Source organism: Procambarus clarkii, chromosome 46 (assembly GCF_040958095.1).
Source record: "Procambarus clarkii isolate CNS0578487 chromosome 46, FALCON_Pclarkii_2.0, whole genome shotgun sequence".
Lineage (NCBI taxonomy): Eukaryota > Metazoa > Arthropoda > Malacostraca > Decapoda > Cambaridae > Procambarus > Procambarus clarkii.
Window position 1 is genome coordinate 28703494 of NC_091195.1, and position 21033 is coordinate 28724526.

The 21033-nt window shown below is 51.1% G+C and overlaps 1 protein-coding gene across 1 annotated transcript in view; it reads left to right on the forward strand.

Moving 5' to 3' along the window:
- The window catches only part of LOC138350590 (uncharacterized), a 189249-nt gene that overhangs the window by 66148 nt on the left and 102068 nt on the right, over nucleotides 1-21033 (forward strand). The window contains exons 2-3 of the mRNA XM_069301613.1: nucleotides 7701-7848; nucleotides 20726-20867. Of these exons, the coding sequence (XP_069157714.1) occupies nucleotides 7724-7848; nucleotides 20726-20867 (267 nt within the window). The 5' untranslated portion in view covers nucleotides 7701-7723. The remainder of the gene's footprint in view (nucleotides 1-7700; nucleotides 7849-20725; nucleotides 20868-21033) is intronic.

Consider the following 21033-nt stretch of genomic DNA (forward strand, 5'->3'; position numbering starts at 1 on the left):
TTTTGGCATTTACGGCTTCAGCGGGTAGGCTGTTCCATGGGTTTATAGCCCTCTTGTTGAAAAAACATCTGTTTTCAGTCCTACTTGAAAGAACATACTCTCCAACACTATATCTGTGATTGTCCTGTTATCAGTGACTTCATACCAAATGGTATGAGGTATTTTGAGCTCTGTAATTACTTCATACACTCAGGAATATTGGAAGATATTCGTGTGCTGCACTCAGATTTTGCCAGTGGAGGCTAATAGATCAGCATTAAGTATTTTGTTCTCTCCTAATTCCATGTATGACTGGCCATCCTGTGAGGTGATGATGTTGGGTGAGCTTGTAGCTGGTTTTTGATCTACACTGTGTGGTCCTTTACACAGAATAGGGAAGCAGCACATTGCTCTGTATACCTAAGCTTCTTAATAAAAAAATCAGTAAAATTTTTTTTAAATTATAGCTTGTATTATTATTATTACTAGTATTATCCTTATTAAATCATAAATGTTAACCAATGATCATTAAGATCTCATATTGATATATAATGTTAGTAATGTTGACCAAACTACACACTAAAAGATAAAAAAAAGATAACAATGTTAATAATATTTCTTTTGAATAATTAAATTGTGCATTATTTCTCAACTTTTCACTTCTTTGGATGTACAGTAGAAAAAATATGATAACCCACAAATATTTGTTTCATTATATTATTTATTTAAATAACTGAATTTAATATTTTTACAGCTGACAGGATTTGTTTTACTCACAGGTGCATTTATTGGTTAAAAAAACAGAACAATTAGGTTTTAACTATGTAACTATTAACTATGTAACACCATTGTGTTACACACGTGTTACACAGCCTTCCTGGCTTGGTGCTTTCTTTTGATAATTATTGTTACACACAGCCAAATTGTGTAACAGGAAGAGGTCTGGGACACAAATTTGTTCCAGGCTAAATGTAGAGGAATCAGCTGAGTATTCCTCAAATATAATAAGCTGCCTCAGCTTATAAGGTAAATACAATACATTACAATACAATTTTATTTAGGTAAGGTACATACATACAATAAATTTTTACAAGGATTGGTAGACTTATAGGTAGACTAAAATACAATAAGCATTCCTCCAAAAAGTAGCTGCCTCACCAAATGGTGATAAATTGTTTGGATCCGTGTACAGCAACGCTATATTGGTAATGTAGAAAAATAAAGCAAAATTGTAATACAGCCTGTATGATGAACTATCTTGCTATTCCCTGCTTTCCCCTCCCATTTTTAATAGGCCATAATAGTCCATATAATCATAATTATAGCTTTAAGTATTCAATGAATAAAGTTTGTGACATTTTTACCCTTCTCTTTACCTAACATCATTTGTGCAGCATATTTTTATTTTATGCCTCACCCAGATATAATTTCAAAATAAAACCAAACAAAATAAATTAAAAATGGGTATGTATAGCTAAGGTACACCCTTACTACTAGGTGAACAGGGGCATTTGGTGATAGTAAATGCTCCCACCAGCCTGGGCTCATCACCTTCTCTCATATTTCATGTTCACCAGTGTTTATTTACTTAATAACTACTGATATAATATCTTGCTATTATTAAACTAATTCTACTATCACAAAAGACATATTTACTGCAAGTTTCAAGCAGTGAATGCATATATAGCTAACACGAAGGACTCTTTGATGAGACTCACTCGCAAAAACTTTTGTTTATAATAAAATCGATCCTCCAGTTTGTGTAGTAGAGAAAAATTGAGTTATATCGAGTTTATATAAAGCTACGAGTTGTCGAGAGTGCTCTTAGCGCGACGGTGTTTACTTAAGAAGATTTTCCTTCCTAAATGCCTACCTGAATACCGACGTAGCCGCTAAGAAGAAAAACGTTTGTAAGTACGTACGTAACTGCTTCGTGAAATTGGCCCCAGAGATTAATAGGCAGGAAGTCGTGCCCTCAGTGTCCAGGACCAAGCTGGTGTAAACAGTCCCTGCTGGACTACCTCCCAGACATTGCAGGATGTCCTACGCTGCTTGAGCTACCACAATGTCTTATAGTAACTGTCTGAGCCACCACAATGTCTTATAGTAACTGCCTAATTAGAAAGCATTAAACAGCCACCAATCTCTTGCATATTAATCGCACATATGATATAACTTTTCAGCTGCAATTTTTTCCTTAATAAAACTTCTTACAATCTTCTATTAAGCAAATTAGAAGCCTACATAATGGTATACGTCCATACGGTTGACAGTATTTCGCCTTAACCGGCCCTCGATAACCATGTTTGGCATAGCCCTGTGTTCCTCCACCACTTAGGCCCACCTGAGTCATAACACCATCGTGTATGATGGCTCTCCCCTCACCTGTGATAGCTCCCATGGCTCCCCCCTCACCTGTGATAGCTCCCATGGCTCCCCCTCACCTGTGATAGCTCCCATGGCTCCCCCCCTCATCTGTGATGGCTCCCATGGCTCCCCCCTCACCTGTGATGGCTCCCATGGCTCCCCCTCACCTGTGATAGCTCCCATGGCTCCCCCCTCACCTGTGATAGCTCCCATGGCTCCCCCCTCACCTGTGATAGCTCCCATGGCTCCCCCCTCACCTGTGATAGCTCCCATGGCTCCCTCCCCTCATCTGTGATGGTTCCCATGGCTCCCCCCTCACCTGTGATAGCTCCCATGGCTCCCTCCCCTCACCTGTGATAGCTCCCATGGCTCCCCCCTCACCTGTGATAGCTCCCATGGCTCCCTCCCCTCATCTGTGATGGTTCCCATGGCTCCCCCCTCACCTGTGATAGCTCCCATGGCTCCCTCCCCTCACCTGTGATAGCTCCCATGGCTCCCTCCTCACCTGTGATAGCTCCCATGGCTCCCCCCTCACCTGTGATAGCTCCCATGGCTCCCCCTCACCTGTGATAGCTCCCATGGCTCCCCCCTCACCTGTGATAGCTCCCATGGCTCCCCCCTCACCTGTGATAGCTCCCATGGCTCCCCCCTCACCTGTGATAGCTCCCATGGCTCCCCCCTCACCTGTGATAGCTCCCATGGCTCCCTCCCCTCACCTGTGATAGCTCCCATGGCTCCCCCCTCACCTGTGATAGCTCCCATGGCTCCCTCCCCTCATCTGTGATGGTTCCCATGGCTCCCCCCTCACCTGTGATAGCTCCCATGGCTCCCTCCCCTCACCTGTGATAGCTCCCATGGCTCCCCCCTCACCTGTGATAGCTCCCATGGCTCCCTCCCCTCATCTGTGATGGTTCCCATGGCTCCCCCCTCACCTGTGATAGCTCCCATGGCTCCCTCCCCTCACCTGTGATAGCTCCCATGGCTCCCTCCTCACCTGTGATAGCTCCCATGGCTCCCCCCTCACCTGTGATAGCTCCCATGGCTCTCCCCTCACCTGTGATAGCTCCCATGGCTCCCTCCCCTCATCTGTGATGGTTCCCATGGCTCTCCCCTCACCTGTGATAGCTCCCATGGCTCCCCCTCACCTGTGATGGTTCCCATGGCTCCCCCCTCACCTGTGATAGCTCCCATGGCTCCCCCCTCACCTGTGATGGCTCTCATGGCTCCCCCCTCACCTGTGATGGCTCTCATGGCTCCCTCCCCTCACCTGTGATGGCTCCCATGGCTCCCCCCTCACCTGTGATAGCTCCCATGGCTCCCTCCCCTCACCTGTGATAGCTCCCATGGCTCCCCCCTCACCTGTGATAGCTCCCATGGCTCCCCCTCACCTGTGATGGCTCTCATGGCTCCCCCCTCACCTGTGATAGCTCCCATGGCTCCCCCCTCACCTGTGATGGCTCTCATGGCTCCCCCCTCACCTGTGATAGCTCCCATGGCTCCCCCCTTACCTGTGATAGCTCCCATGGCTCCCCCCTCACCTGTGATAGCTCCCATGGCTCCCTCCCCTCACCTGTGATGGCTCCCATGGCTCCCCCCTCACCTGTGATGGCTCCCATGGCTCTCCCCTCACCTGTGATAGCTCCCATGGCTCCCCCCTCACCTGTGATGGCTCCCATGGCTCCCCCTCACCTGTGATGGCTCCCATGGCTCCCTCCCCTCATCTGTGATAGCTCCCATGGCTCCCCCCTCACCTGTGATGGCTCCCATGGCTCCCTCCTCACCTGTGATGGCTGTCATGGCTCCCCCCTCACCTGTGATAGCTCCCATGGCTCCCCCTCACCTGTGATGGCTCCCATGGCTCCCTCCCCTCATCTGTGATAGCTCCCATGGCTCCCTCCCCTCACCTGTGATAGCTCCCATGGCTCCCCCCTCACCTGTGATGGCTCCCATGGCTCCCCCCTCACCTGTGATGGCTGTCATGGCTCCCCCCTCACCTGTGATAGCTCCCATGGCTCCCCCTCACCTGTGATGGCTCCCATGGCTCCCCCCTCACCTGTGATAGCTCCCATGGCTCCCCCCCTCACCTGTGATAGCTCCCATGGCTCCCTCCCCTCATCTGTGATAGCTCCCATGGCTCCCTCCCCTCATCTGTGATAGCTCCCATGGCTCCCCTCCTCACCTGTGATGGCTGTCATGGCTCCCCCCTCACCTGTGATAGCTCCCATGGCTCCCTCCCCTCACCTGTGATAGCTCCCATGGCTCCCCCCTCACCTGTGATAGCTCCCATGGCTCCCCCCTCACCTGTGATGGCTCCCATGGCTCCCTCCCCTCATCTGTGATAGCTCCCATGGCTCCCCTCCTCACCTGTGATGGCTGTCATGGCTCCCCCCTCACCTGTGATAGCTCCCATGGCTCCCCTCCTCACCTGTGATAGCTCCCATGGCTCCCTCCCCTCACCTGTGATAGCTCCCATGGCTCCCTCCCCTCATCTGTGATAGCTCCCATGGCTCCCCTCCTCACCTGTGATGGCTCTCATGGCTCCCCCCTCACCTGTGATGGCTCCCATGGCTCCCCCCTCACCTGTGATAGCTCCCATGGCTCCCCCTCACCTGTGATGGCTCCCATGGCTCCCTCCCCTCACCTGTGATAGCTCCCATGGCTCCCTCCCCTCACCTGTGATAGCTCCCATGGCTCCCCCCTCACCTGTGATGGCTCCCATGGCTCCCCCCTCACCTGTGATAGCTCCCATGGCTCCCCCTCACCTGTGATGGCTCCCATGGCTCCCTCCCCTCATCTGTGATAGCTCCCATGGCTCCCCTCCTCACCTGTGATGGCTCTCATGGCTCCCCCCTCACCTGTGATAGCTCCCATGGCTCCCCTCCTCACCTGTGATGGCTCCCATGGCTCCCCCCTCACCTGTGATGGCTCCCATGGCTCTCCCCTCACCTGTGATGGTTCACCTGGCTCCCTCCTCTCACCTGTGATGGTTCACCTGGCTCCCTCCTCTCACCTGTGATGGCTCACCTGGCTCCCTCCCCTCACCTGTGATGGCTCCCATGGCTCCCCCTCACCTGTGATGGCTCACCTGGCTCCCCCCTCACCTGTGATGGCTCACCTGGCTCCCTCCCCTCACCTGTGATGGCTCCCATGGCTCCCTCCCCTCACCTGTGATAGCTCCCATGGCTCCCCTCCTCACCTGTGATGGCTCTCATGGCTCCCCCCTCACCTGTGATAGCTCCCATGGCTCCCCTCCTCACCTGTGATGGCTCCCATGGCTCCCCCCTCACCTGTGATGGCTCCCATGGCTCCCCCCTCACCTGTGATGGCTCCCATGGCTCCCCCCTCACCTGTGATGGCTCCCATGGCTCCCCCCTCACCTGTGATGGCTCCCATGGCTCCCCCCTCACCTGTGATGGCTCTTATGGCTCCCCCCTCACCTGTGATGGCTTCCATGGCTCCCCCCTCACCTGTGATGGCTCACCTGGCTCCCCCCTCACCTGTGATGGCTCCCATGGCTCTCCCCTCACCTGTGATGGCTCCCATGGCTCCCCCCTCACCTGTGATGGCTCCCATGGCTCCCCCCTCACCTGTGATGGCTCCCATGGCTTCCCCCTCACCTGTGATGGCTCCCATGGCTTCCCACTTCACCTGTGATGGCTCCCATGGCTCCCCCCTCACCTGTGATGGCTCCCATGGCTTCCCACCTCACCTGTGATGGCTCCCATGGCTCCCCCCTCACCTGTGATGGCTCACCTGGCTCCCTCCCCTCACCTGTGATGGCTCCCATGGCTCCCCCCTCACCTGTGATGGCTCTTATGGCTCCCCCCTCACCTGTGATGGCTCCCATGGCTCCCCCCTCACCTGTGATGGCTCACCTGGCTCCCCCCTCACCTGTGATGGCTCCCATGGCTCTCCCCTCACCTGTGATGGCTCCCATGGCTCCCCCCTCACCTGTGATGGCTCTTATGGCTCCCCCCTCACCTGTGATGGCTCCCATGGCTCCCCCCTCACCTGTGATGGCTCACCTGGCTCCGCCCTCACCTGTGATGGCTCCCATGGCTTCCCACCTCACCTGTGATGGCCCCCCCCTCACCTGTGATGGCTCACCTGGATCCCCCCCTCACCTGTGATGGCTCCCATGGCTCCCTCCCCTCACCTGTGATGGCTCACCTGGCTCCCCCCTCACCTGTGATGGCTCCCATGGCTCCCCCTCACCTGTGATGGCTCCCATGGCTCCCCCCTCACCTGTGATGGCTCCCATGGCTCCCCCCTCACCTGTGATGGCTCCCATAGCTCCCCCCTCACCTGTGATGGCTCCCATGGCTCCCCCCTCACCTGTGAAGGCTCCCATGGCTCCCCCCTCACCTGTGATGGCTCCCATGGCTCCCCCCTCACCTGTGATGGCTCCCATGGCTCCCCCCTCACCTGTGATGGCTCCCATGGCTCCCCCCTCACCTGTGATGGCTCCCATGGCTCCCCCCTCACCTGTGATGGCTCCCATGGCTCCCCCCTCACCTGTGAAGGCTCCCATGGCTCCCCCCTCACCTGTGATAGCTCCCATGGCTCCCCCCTCACCTGTGATGGCTCCCATGGCTCCCTCCCCTCACCTGTGATGGCTCCCATGGCTCCCCCTCTCCTGTGATGGCTCCCATGGCTCCCCTTTCACCTGTGATGGCTCACCTGGCTCCCCCCTCACCTGTGATGGCTCCCATGGCTCCCTCCCCTCACCTGTGATGGCTCACCTGGCTCCCCCCTCACCTGTGATGGCTCCCATGGCTCCCCCCTCACCTGTGATAGCTCCCATGGCTCCCCCCTCATCTGTGATGGCTCCCCCCTCACCTGTGATAGCTCCCATGGCTCCCCCCTCACCTGTGATGGCTCCCATGGCTCCCCCTCACCTGTGATGGCTCCCATGGCTCCCCCCTCACCTGTGATGGCTCCCATGGCTCCCCCCTCACCTGTGATAGCTCCCATGGCTCCCCCCTCACCTGTGATGGCTCCCATGGCTCCCCCCTCACCTGTGATGGCTCCCATGGCTCCCCCCATCACCTGTGATAGCTCCCATGGCTCCCCTCTCACCTGTGATGGCTCCCATGGCTCCCCCCTCACCTGTGATGGCTCCCATGGCTCCCCCCTCACCTGTGATGGCTCCCATGGCTCCCCCCTCACCTGTGATGGCTCCCATGGCTCCCCCCTCACCTGTGATGGCTCCCATGGCTCCCCCCTCACCTGTGATGGCTCCCATGGCTCCCCTTTCACCTGTGATGGCTCACCTGGCTCCCCCCTCACCTGTGATGGCTCCCATGGCTCCCCCCTCACCTGTGATGGCTGACCTACCCTCTCCCTCACCACAGAGCCACCAGCAGCAGGAGCAGTGATGGTGTGCGAGGCGCCACGCACCAGGACGCTACTGGTCAGTCGCCGCGGCGGGTTCCTGGAGGACCCGTTCTTCAGGGACGCCTGGGGGGACTACAATAACGCCGTCCGGAGGATCGTCGATAGGTACACCTCGGCCTACACTTCCCCTGTCTGGTACACTGTACTAATTGCACTTCTTATGACTGGTACACTGCACTAACCACTTCTTATGTCTGGTACACTGCACTAACCACTTCTCGTGTCTAGAACACTGCATTAACTGCACTTCTCGTGTCTGGAACACTGCATTAACTGCACTTCTCGTGTCTAGAACACTGCACTAACCACTTCTCGTGTCTGGAACACTGCACTAACCACTTCTCGTGTCTAGAACACTGCATTAACTGCACTTCTCGTGTCTGGAGCACTGCACTAACCACTTCTCGTGTCTGGAACACTGCATTAACTGCACTTCTCGTGTCTGGAACACTGCATTAACTGCACTTCTCGTGTCTGGAACACTGCATTAACTGCACTTCTCGTGTCTGGAGCACTGCATTAACTGCACTTCTCGTGTCTGGAACACTGCACTAACCACTTCTCGTGTCTAGAACACTGCATTAACTGCACTTCTCGTGTCTGGAACACTGCACTAACCACTTCTCGTGTCTGGAACACTGCACTAACCACTTCTCGTGTCTGGAACACTGCACTAACCACTTCTCGTGTCTGGAACACTGCATTAACTGCACTTCTCGTGTCTGGTACTCTGCACTGTCTCCAGCACTTCTCCTAGCCTAATATTGAGAACTAATCACCTCTGCATGACTGGCTTGTAACTGTCTTCAGCACTTCTCCTAGCCTAATATTGAGAACTAATCACCTCTGCATGACTGGCTTGTAACTGTCTTCACCATGTTTTATGACACACTTATAGCTGTCTGAATCAGTTATTTAGTGTGTGGGTAGGGGGAGGGAACTATCACGAGAAAGCGTCAAGCCATTACAATTTTATAGCATTGGGAAGGGGTCAGAATAAGGGTTTGGGATGCGACGGGGGGAAAGGAATGGTGCACAACCACTTGGACGGTCGGGGATTGAACGCGAACCTGCATGAAACATGACCGTTGCTCTACCCTAAGCCCAAGTGGGTAGTGGGTGACCTGTGTTGGCAGTACTAGTTTTCACTCAACTTTATTCATAAATCGGTGTACTTGTATTATCTTTGAACACCAGAGTTTAAAATGAACACTGAAACATGGTGTTCCAGTGTTCAAAAATAATAATATGGTTAGTTCATTTTAATTAAGAATTCGCCTCAGTCTGTAGCAGGTTGTGTGTACTCCGTCACTGGCAGTGTGCATTTGTTTACATCCGCCAAACTGGTAAACTGCTGTGGTCACGTTTACAACAACATCCTTACTCGATTCATTCAACACTCTAATGCATTGTATTTACATTCCAATGCATGTGATCATTCTATCGACTGGAGAGAAGCAAAATACATTGCTCAGTGTAAGGGTGAGTGAAATTTGCTTGAGTCAGCCTTGATCAACAAATGCACCAACACCTTTACTCTTACTCTTAACCTTGGCATGCACAAATTACATTCGAATATAAGCTTCAATATTTCACCTCAGTACATGACAAAATAAGCACCCCTGGTAGGTGGGGGTGTTCAAGTTTTTTTTCTTAATTTATCTTTCATGTAGCCCGTTTTCTGTAGAGCTTCCTGACCGTCGAAACAACAAACCTTTCTCAATGTTTACGGACGACGCCAAAATTATGAGAAGGGTTATGAAAGAAGAGGACTGTTTGAGGCTTCAAAAAGACTTGGACAACTGAAGGAATGGTCCAACAAAGAGTTGTTAGAGTTTAACCCGAGCAAATGTAATGTAATGAAGATATGTGTTGGGAGCAGGAGACCGGATACGAGGTATCATTTGGGAGATGAAATTCTTCAAAATCAGAGAGAGAGAAAAAAGCCTGGGGGTTGATATCACGCCAGACCTGTCCCCTGAAGCCCATATCAAGAGGATAACATCAGTGGCATGTGGCAAGCTGGCCAACATACGAACGGTCTTTAGAAACTTGTGTAAGGAATTATTTAGAACCCTTGTATACCACATATGTCAGACCTATCCTGGAGTATGCAACTGCAGCATGGAGTCCATATCTCGTCAAGCTTAAGACTAAATTGGAGAAGGTTCAGAGGTTTACCACCAGACTAGTACCCGAGCTGAGGAGCATAAACTATGAGGAGAGAATAAGGAAATTAAACCTCACGTCGCTGGAAGACATGAGATTTAGAATGGATCGACATGATCACAACATGCAAGATTCTCTAAGGAATTGATAGACAAAGACAGTTTATTTAACACAAGGGGCACACGCACCAGGGGACAGGTGGAAATTGAGTGCCCAAATGAGCCACAGAGATATTAGAAAGAACTTTTTCAGTGACAGTGTAGTTGACAAATGGAATGCACTAGGCAGTGATGTGGTGGAGGCTGACTCCATACACAGTTTCAAGTGTAGATATGATAGAGCCCAATAGGCTCAGGAACCTGTACACCAGTTGATTGACAGTTGAGAGGCGGGACCAAAGAGCCAGAGCTCAACCCCCGCAAGCACAAATAGGTAGGTACCAGTTCACCCACAGTAACTGGTGGTGTTCACAGGGTTCACACACAGTAACTGGTGGTGTTGACAGGTTCACACACAGTAACTGGTGGTGTTCACAGGTTCACCCACAGTAACTGGTGGTGTTCACAGGTTCACACACAGTAACTGGTGGTGTTCACAGGTTCACACACAGTAACTGGGGGTGTTCACAGGTTCACACACAGTAACTGGTGGTGTTCACAGGTTCACACACAGTAACTGGTGGTGTTCACAGGTTCACACACAGTAACTGGGGGTGTTCACAGGTTCACACACAGTAACTGGTGGTGTTCACACACACAGTAACTGGTGGTGTTCACACACAGTAACTGGTGGTGTTCACACACACAGTAACTGGTGGTGTTCACACACAGTAACTGGTGGTGTTCACACACACAGTAACTGGTGGTGTTCACACACAGTAACTGGTGGTGTTCACACACACAGTAACTGGTGGTGTTCACACACAGTAACTGGTGGTGTTCACACACACAGTAACTGGTGGTGTTCACAGGTTCACACACAGTAACTGGTGGTGTTCACAGGTTCACACACAGTAACTGGTGGTGTTCACACACACAGTAACTGGTGGTGTTCACAGGTTCACACACACAGTAACTGGTGGTGTTCACAGGGTTCACACACACAGTAACTGGTGGTGTTCACAGGTTCACACACAGTAACTGGTGGTGTTCACAGGTTCACACACACAGTAACTGGTGGTGTTCACACACACAGTAACTGGTGGTGTTCACAGGTTCACACACAGTAACTGGTAGTGTTCACAGGTTCACACACACAGTAACTGGTGGTGTTCACAGGGTTCACACACACAGTAACTGGTGGTGTTCACAGGTTCACACACAGTAACTGGTGGTGTTCACAGGTTCACACACACAGTAACTGGTGGTGTTCACAGGTTCACACACACAGTAACTGGTGGTGTTCACACACACAGTAACTGGGGGTGTTCACAGGTTCACACACACAGTAACTGGTGGTGTTCACAGGCTCAACCACATAGTAACTGGTGGTGTTCACAGGTTCACCCACAGTAACTGGTGGTGTTCACAGGTTCACACACAGTAACTGGTGGTGTTCACAGGTTCACACACAGTAACTGGTGGTGTTCACAGGTTCACCCACAGTAACTGGTGGTGTTCACCCACACAGTAACTGGTGGTGTTCACACACACAGTAACTGGTGGTGTTCACAGGTTCACCCACAGTAACTGGTGGTGTTCACAGGTTCACCACACAGTAACTGGTGGTGTTCACAGGTTCACACACAGTAACTGGTGGTGTTCACAGGTTCACCACACAGTAACTGGTGGTGTTCACAGGTTCACCACACAGTAACTGGTGGTGTTCACAGGTTCACCACACAGTAACTGGTGGTGTTCACAGGTTCACACACAGTAACTGGTGGTGTTCACAGGTTCACACACAGTAACTGGTGGTGTTCACAGGTTCACACCACAGTAACTGGTGGTGTTCACAGGTTCACACACAGTAACTGGTGGTGTTCACAAGGTTCACACACAGTAACTGGTGGTGTTCACAGGTTCACCACACAGTAACTGGTGGTGTTCACAGGTTCACACCACAGTAACTGGTGGTGTTCACAGGTTCACACACCAGTAACTGGTGGTGTTCACAGGTTCACACACACAGTAACTGGTGGTGTTCACAGGTTCACACACACAGTAACTGGTGGTGTTCACAGGTTCACACACAGTAACTGGTGGTGTTCACAGGTTCACACACAGTAACTGGTGGTGTTCACAGGTTCACACACACAGTAACTGGTGGTGTTCACAGGTTCAACACACACAGTAACTGGTGGTGTTCACAGGTTCACCACACAGTAACTGGTGGTGTTCACAAGGTTCACCTACACAGTAACTGGTGGTGTTCACAGGTTCACACACAGCAGTAACTGGTGGTGTTCACAGGTTCACCTACACAGTAACTGGTGGTGTTCACAGGTTCACCCACGCAGTAACTGGTGGTGTTCACAGGTTCACCACAGCAGTAACTGGTGGTGTTCACAGGTTCACCCTACAGCAGTAACTGGTGGTGTTCACAGGTTCACCACCAGTAACTGGTGGTGTTCACAGTTCACCTACACAGTAACTGGTGGTGTTCACAGGTTCACACACAGTAACTGGTGGTGTTCACAGGTTCACCCACACAGTAACTGGTGGTGTTCACAGGTTCACCACACACAGTAACTGGTGGTGTTCACAGGTTCACACACAGTAACTGGTGGTGTTCACAGGTTCACACACACAGTAACTGGTGGTGTTCACAGGTTCACCCACAGTAACTGGTGGTGTTCACACACACAGTAACTGGTGGTGTTCACAGGTTCACACACAGTAACTGGTGGTGTTCACAGGTTCAACCACATAGTAACTGGTGGTGTTCACAGGTTCACCCACAGTAACTGGTGGTGTTCACCCACACAGTACCTGGTGGTGTTCACAGGTTCACCCACAGTAACTGGTGGTGTTCACACACACAGTAACTGGTGGTGTTCACAGGTTCACACACAGTAACTGGTGGTGTTCACAGGTTCACCCACACAGTAACTGGTGGTGTTCACAGGTTCACACACAGTAACTGGTGGTGTTCACAGGTTCACCCACACAGTAACTGGTGGTGTTCACAGGTTCACCCACACAGTAACTGGTGGTGTTCACAGGTTCACCCACAGTAACTGGTGGTGTTCACAGGTTCACCCACACAGTAACTGGTGGTGTTCACAGGTTCACCCACACAGTAACTGGTGGTGTTCACAGGTTCACCCACAGTAACTGGTGGTGTTCACAGGTTCACCACACAGTAACTGGTGGGTGTTCACAGGTTCACCACACAGCTAACTGGTGGTGTTCACAGGTTCAACCACATAGTAACTGGTGGTGTTCACAGGGTTCACAACACAGTAACTGGTGGTGTTCACAGGTTCACACACAGTAACTAGGTGGTGTTCAACAGGGTTCACACACACGCGTAACTGGCTTGGTGTTCACAGGTTTCACCCACCCCCAGGTAACTGGTGGTTGTTCAACAGGTTCACACACCACAGTTAACTGGGTGGTGTTCACAGGGTTCACCCACAGTAACTGGTGGTGTTCACAGGTTCACCACAGTAACCTGGTGGTGTTCACAGGTTCACCCACTAGTAACTTGGTGGTGTTCACTAGGTGCACCACACAGTAACTGGTGGTGTGTTCACAGGTTCACCCACAGGTAACTGGTGGTGTTCACAGGTTCACACACACAGTAACTGGTGGTGTTTCACAGGTTCACACACACAGTAACTGGTGGTTTTTCACCAGGTTTCAACCCACAGTAACTGGTCTGGTCGTTCACAGGTTCCACCACACAGCAGTAACTGGCTGGTGTTCACAGGTTCACCACACACAGATAACTGGTTGGTGTTCAACAGGTTCACCCACAGTAACTGGTGGTGTTCACAGGTTCACACACACAGTAACTGGTGGTGTTCCACAGGTTCACACACAGTAACTGGCTGGTTGTTCCACAGGTTCACCTACACACGTAACTGGATGGTTCGTTCCACAGGTTCACCCACGCAGATAACTGGCTGTCTGTTCACAGGTCACCTACACAGTAACTGGTGGTGTGTTCACAGGTTCACCACGCGAGTAACTGGTGGTGTCACGGTTCACCAACGAGTAACTGGTGGTTGTTGTTCACAGGTTCACCCCCACGCAGGTAAATGGTGGTGTTCACATGTTTCACACACAGTAACTGGTCGGTATGGTGTTCACACACACAGTAAATGGTGGTGTTCAAAGGTTCCACACACAGTAACTGGTGTTTGTTCCAGGTTCACACACACCAGTAACTGGGGGTGTTCACAGGTTCACACACACAGTAACTGGTGGTGTTTCACAGGTCACCCACAGTAATGGTGGTGTTCACAGGTTCACACCACAGTAACTGGTGGTGTTCACAGGTTCACACACAGTAACTGGTGGTGTTCACAGGTTCACCCACAGTAACTGGTGGTGTTCACACCACACCAGTAACTGGTGGTGTTCACAGGTTCACACACACAGTAACTGGTGGTGTTCACAGGTTCACACCACACAGTAACTGGTGGTGTTCACAGGTTCACACACAGTAACTGGTGGATGTTCACAGGTTCACACACAGTAACTGGTGGTGTTCACAGGTTCACCCACAGTAACTGGTGGTGTTCACAGGTTCACCCACAGTAACTGGTGGTGTTTCACAGTCACACAGTAACTGGTGGTGTTCACAGGTTCACACCACAGTAACTGGTGGGTGTTCACAGGTTCACACACACAGTAACTGGTGGTGTTCACAGGTTCACACCCACAGTAACTGGTGGTGTTCACAGGTTCACACACAGTAACTGGTGGTGTTTCACAGGTTCACCCCCACAGTAACTGGTGGTGTTCACAGGTTCACCCACAGTAACTGGTGGTGTTCACAGGTTCACACACACAGTAACTGGTGGTGATCACAGGTTCACCCCCACAGTAACTGGTGGTGTTCACAGGTTCACACACAGTAACTGGTGGTTCACAGGTTCCACCCTCACAGTAAATGGTGGTGTTCACAGGTTCACACACACAGTAACTGTGGTGTTCACAGGTTCACACACACAGTAACTGGTGGTGTTCACAGGTTCACCCACAGTAACTGGTGGTGTTCACAGGTTCACCCACAGTAACTGGTGGTGTTCACAGGTTCACCCACAGTAACTGGTGGTGTTCACAGGGTTCACCGCACAGTAACTGGTGGTGTTTCACAGGGTTCACACACAGTAACTGGTGGTGTTCACAGGTTCACCACACAGTAACTGGTGGTGTTCACAGGTTCACACACAGTAACTGGTGGTGTTCACAGGTTCACCACACAGTAACTGGTGGTGTTCACAGGTTCACACACAGTAACTGGTGGTGTTCACACACACAGTAACTGGTGGTGTTCACAGGTTCACACACAGTAACTGGTGGTGTTCACAGGTTCACACACAGTAACTGGTGGTGGTTCACAGGTTCACACACAGTAACTGGTGGTGTTCACAGGTTCACACACACAGTAACTGGTGGTGTTTCACAGGTTCACCACACAGTAACTGGTGGTGTTCACAGGTTCACACACAGTAACTGGTGGTGTTCACAGGTTCACCACAGTAACTGGTGGTGTTCACAGGTTCACACACAGTAACTGGTGGTGTTCACAGGTTCACACACAGTAACTGGTGGTGTTCACAGGTTCACACACATGTACTGGTGGTGTTCACAGGTTCACCCCCACAGTAACTGGTGGTGTTCACAGTTCACCCACAGTAACTGGTGGTGTTCACAGGTTCACACACAGTAACTGGTGGTGTTCACAGGTTCACACACACAGTAACTGGTGGTGTTCACAGGGTTCACACACACAGTAACTGGTGGTGTTCACAGGTTCACACACAGTAACTGGTGGTGTTCACAGGTTCACACACACAGTAACTGGTGGTGTTCACAGGTTCACACACACAGTAACTGGTGGTGTTCACACACACAGTAACTGGGGTGTTCACAGGTTCACACACACAGTAACTGGTGGTGTTCACAGGCTCAACCACATAGTAACTGGTGGTGTTCACAGGTTCACCCACAGTAACTGGTGGTGTTCACAGGTTCACACACAGTAACTGGTGGTGTTCACAGGTTCACACACAGTAACTGGTGGTGTTCACAGGTTCACCCACAGTAACTGGTGGTGTTCACCCACACAGTAACTGGTGGTGTTCACACACACAGTAACTGGTGGTGTTCACAGGTTCACCCACAGTAACTGGTGGTGTTCACAGGTTCACACACAGTAACTGCTGGTGTTCACAGGTTCACCCACAGTAAATGGTGGTGTTCACAGGTTCACCCACAGTAACTGGTGGTGTTCACAGGTTCACCCACAGTAACTGGTGGTGTTCACAGGGTTCACCCACAGTAACTGGTGGTGTTCACAGGTGCACCACACAGTAACTGGTGGTGTTCACAGGTTCACACACAGTAACTGGTGGTGTTCACAGGTTCACCACACAGTAACTGGTGGTGTTCACAGGTCTCACCACAGTAACTGGTGGTGTTCACAGGTTCACCCACAGTAACTGGTGGTGTTCACAGGTTCACACACAGTAACTGGTGGTGTTCACAGGTTCACACACAGTAACTGGTGGTGTTCACAGGTTCACACACAGTAACTGGTGGTGTTCACAGGTTTCACACACAGTAACTGGTGGTGTTCACAGTCACACACAGTAACTGGTGGTGTTCACAGGTTCACCCACAGTAACTGGTGGTGTTCACAGGTTCACACACAGTAACTGCTGGTGTTCACAGGTTCACCCACAGTAACTGGTGGTGTTTCCAGGTTCACCCACAGTAACTGGTGGTGTTTCACAGGTTCAACCACACAGTAACTGGTGGTGTGTCACAGTTTCACACACAGTAACTGCTGGTGTTCACAGGTTCACCCACAGTAACTGGTGGTGTTCACAGGTTTCACACACAGTAACTGCTGGTGTTCACAGGTTCACCCCACACAGTAACTGGTGGTGTTCACAGGTTTACCCACAGTAACTGGTGGTGTTCACACACAGTAACTGGTGGTGTTCACAGGTTCACACACAGTAACTGGTGGTGTTCACAGGTTCAACCACAGTAACTGGTGGTGTTCAACAGGTCCACAACACAGTACTGCTGGTGTTCACAGGGTCAACCACATAGTAACTGGTGGTGTTCACCCCACACGTAACTGGTGGTGTTCACAGGTTCACAAACAGTAACTGGTGGTGTTCACACACACAGTACCTGGTGGTGTTCACACACACAGTAACTGGTGGTGATCACAGGTTCACACACAGTAACTGGTTGGTGTTCACAGGTTCAACCACATAGTAACTGGTGGTGTTCACAGGTTCACCCACAGTAACTGGTGGTGTTCACAGGTTCACCCACAGTAACTGGTGGTGTTCACCCACACAGTAACTGGTGGTGTTCACAGGTTCACCCACAGTAACTGGTGGTGTTCACAGGTTCACCCACAGTAACTGGTGGTGTTCACACACACAGTAACTGGTGGTGTTCACAGGTTCACACACAGTAACTGGTGGTGTTCACAGGTTCAACCACATAGTAACTGGTGGTGTTCACAGGTTCACCCACAGTAACTGGTGGTGTTCACCCACACAGTAACTGGTGGTGTTCACAGGTTCACCCACAGTAACTGGTGGTGTTCACACACACAGTAACTGGTGGTGTTCACAGGTTCACACACAGTAACTGGTGGTGTTCACAGGTTCACCCACACAGTAACTGGTGGTGTTCACAGGTTCACACACAGTAACTGGTGGTGTTCACAGGTTCACCACACAGTAACTGGTGGTGTTCACAGGTTCACCCACAGTAACTGGTGGTGTTCACAGGTTCACCCACACAGTAACTGGTGGTGTTCACAGGTTCACCCACACAGTAACTGGTGGTGTTCACAGGTTCACCCACAGTAACTGGTGGTGTTCACAGGTTCACCCACACAGTAACTGGTGGTGTTCACAGGTTCACACACAGTAACTGGTGGTGTTCACAGGTTCAACCACATAGTAACTGGTGGTGTTCACAGGTTCACACACAGTAACTGGTGGTGTTCACAGGTTCACACACAGTAACTGGTGGTGTTCACAGGTTCACACACACAGTAACTGGTGGTGTTCACAGGTTCACACACACAGTAACTGGTGGTGTTCACAGGTTCACACACACAGTAACTGGTGGTGTTCACAGGTTCACCCACAGTAACTGGTGGTGTTCACAGGTTCACACACAGTAACTGGTGGTGTTCACAGGTTCAACCACATAGTAACTGGTGGTGTTCATAGGGTTCACACGCAGTAACTGGTGGTGTTCACAGGTTCACACACAGTAACTGGTGGTGTTCACAGGTTCACACACACAGTAACTGGTGGTGTTCACAGGTTCACACACACAGTAACTGGTGGTGTTCACAGGGTTCACACACACAGTAACTGGTGGTGTTCACAGGTTCACACACAGTAACTGGTGGTGTTCACAGGTTCACACACACAGTAACTGGTGGTGTTCACAGGTTCACACACAGTAACTGGTGGTGTTCACAGGTTCACACACACAGTAACTGGTGGTGTTCACAGGTTCACACACAGTAACTGGTGGTGTTCACAGGTTCACCTACACAGTAACTGGTGGTGTTCACAGGTTCACCCACGCAGTAACTGGTGGTGTTCACAGGTTCACCTACACAGTAACTGGTGGTGTTCACAGGTTCACCCACGCAGTAACTGGTGGTGTTCACAGGTTCACCCACGCAGTAACTGGTGGTGTTCACAGGTTCACCCACGCAGTAACTGGTGGTGTTCACAGGTTCACACACAGTAACTGGTGGTGTTCACACACACAGTAACTGGTGGTGTTCACAGGTTCACACACAGTAACTGGTGGTGTTCACAGGTTCACACACACAGTAACTGGTGGTGTTCACAGGTTCACACACACAGTAACTGGTGGTGTTCACAGGTTCACACACAGTAACTGGTGGTGTTCACAGGTTCACACACACAGTAACTGGTGGTGTTCACAGGTTCACCCACAGTAACTGGTGGTGTTCACAGGTTCACACACAGTAACTGGTGGTGTTCACAGGTTCACACACACAGTAACTGGTGGTGTTCACAGGTTCACACACACAGTAACTGGTGGTGTTCACAGGGTTCACACACACAGTAACTGGTGGTGTTCACAGGTTCACACACAGTAACTGGTGGTGTTCACAGGTTCACACACACAGTAACTGGTGGTGTTCACAGGTTCACCCACGTAGTAACTGGTGGTGTTCACAGGTTCACACACAGTAACTGGTGGTGTTCACACACACAGTAACTGGTGTTCACAGGTTCACACACAGTAACTGGTGGTGTTCACAGGTTCACACACACAGTAACTGGTGGTGTTCACAGGGTTCACACACACAGTAACTGGTGGTGTTCACAGGTTCACACACAGTAACTGGTGGTGTTCACAGGTTCACCCCCACAGTAACTGGTGGTGTTCACAGGTTCACCCACAGTAACTGGTGGTGTTCACAGGTTCACACACACAGTAACTGGTGGTGATCACAGGTTCACCCCCACAGTAACTGGTGGTGTTCACAGGTTCACACACAGTAACTGGTGGTGTTCACAGGTTCACCCTCACAGTAACTGGTGGTGTTCACAGGTTCACACACACAGTAACTGGTGGTGTTCACAGGTCCACAAACACAGTAACTGGTGGTGTTCACAGGTTCACCCACAGTAACTGGTGGTGTTCACAGGTTCACCCACAGCAACTGGTGGTGTTCACAGGTTCAACCACATAGTAACTGGTGGTGTTCACAGGGTTCACACGCAGTAACTGGTGGTGTTCACAGGGTTCACACACAGTAACTGGTGGTGTTCACAGGTTCACACACAGTAACTGGTGGTGTTCACAGGTTCACACACAGTAACTGGTGGTGTTCACAGGTTCACACACAGTAACTGGTGGTGTTCACAGGTTCACCCACAGTAACTGGTGGTGTTCACACACACAGTAACTGGTGGTGTTCACAGGGTTCACACACAGTAACTGGTGGTGTTCACAGGGTTCACACACAGTAACTGGTGGTGTTCACAGGTTCACACACAGTAACTGGTGGTGTTCACAGGTTCACACACACAGTAACTGGTGGTGTTCACAGGTTCACACACAGTAACTGGTGGTGTTCACAGGTTCACACACAGTAACTGGTGGTGTTCACAGGTTCACCCACAGTAACTGGTGGTGTTCACAGGTTCACACACACAGTAACTGGTGGTGTTCACAGGTTCTCACACAGTAACTGGTGGTGTTCACAGGTTCACCCACAGTAACTGGTGGTGTTCACAGGTTCACACACAGTAACTGGTGGTGTTCACAGGTTCACCCACAGTAACTGGTGGTGTTCACAGGTTCACACACAGTAACTGGTGGTGTTCACAGGTTCACACACAGTAACTGGTGGTGTTCACAGGTTCACACACAGCAACTGATGGTGTTCACAGGTTCACACACACAGTAACTGGTGGTGTTCACAGGTTCACACACAGCAACTGGTGGTGTTCACAGGTTCACCCACAGTAACTGGTGGTGTTCACAGGTTCACACACAGTAACTGGTGGTGTTCACAGGTTCACCCACAGTAACTGGTGGTGTTCACAGGTTCACACACAGTAACTGGTGGTGTTCACACACACAGTAACTGGTGGTGTTCACAGGTTCAACCATGGAGGGATGTTCGCCCCAAGAGACCGTCTGCGGGACTCCCACTACCACACCATGTACAGGACTCTGCGCTCTGCTCGCATCAACTACGCCGCGCAGGCAGCAGCCTTCAAGGACCAGGGCGATGTTTACAAGGTGAGTCGCGCCCCCTGGTGTTCTCATACACCATCCTGCCGGGTGTATGGTGTTCTGGCGTCGTGTATGGTGTTCTGGAGTCGTGTATGGTGTTCTGGCGTCGTGTATGGTGTTCTAGCGTGGTGTATGATGTTCTGGCGTGGTGTATGGTGTGGTGTATGGTGTT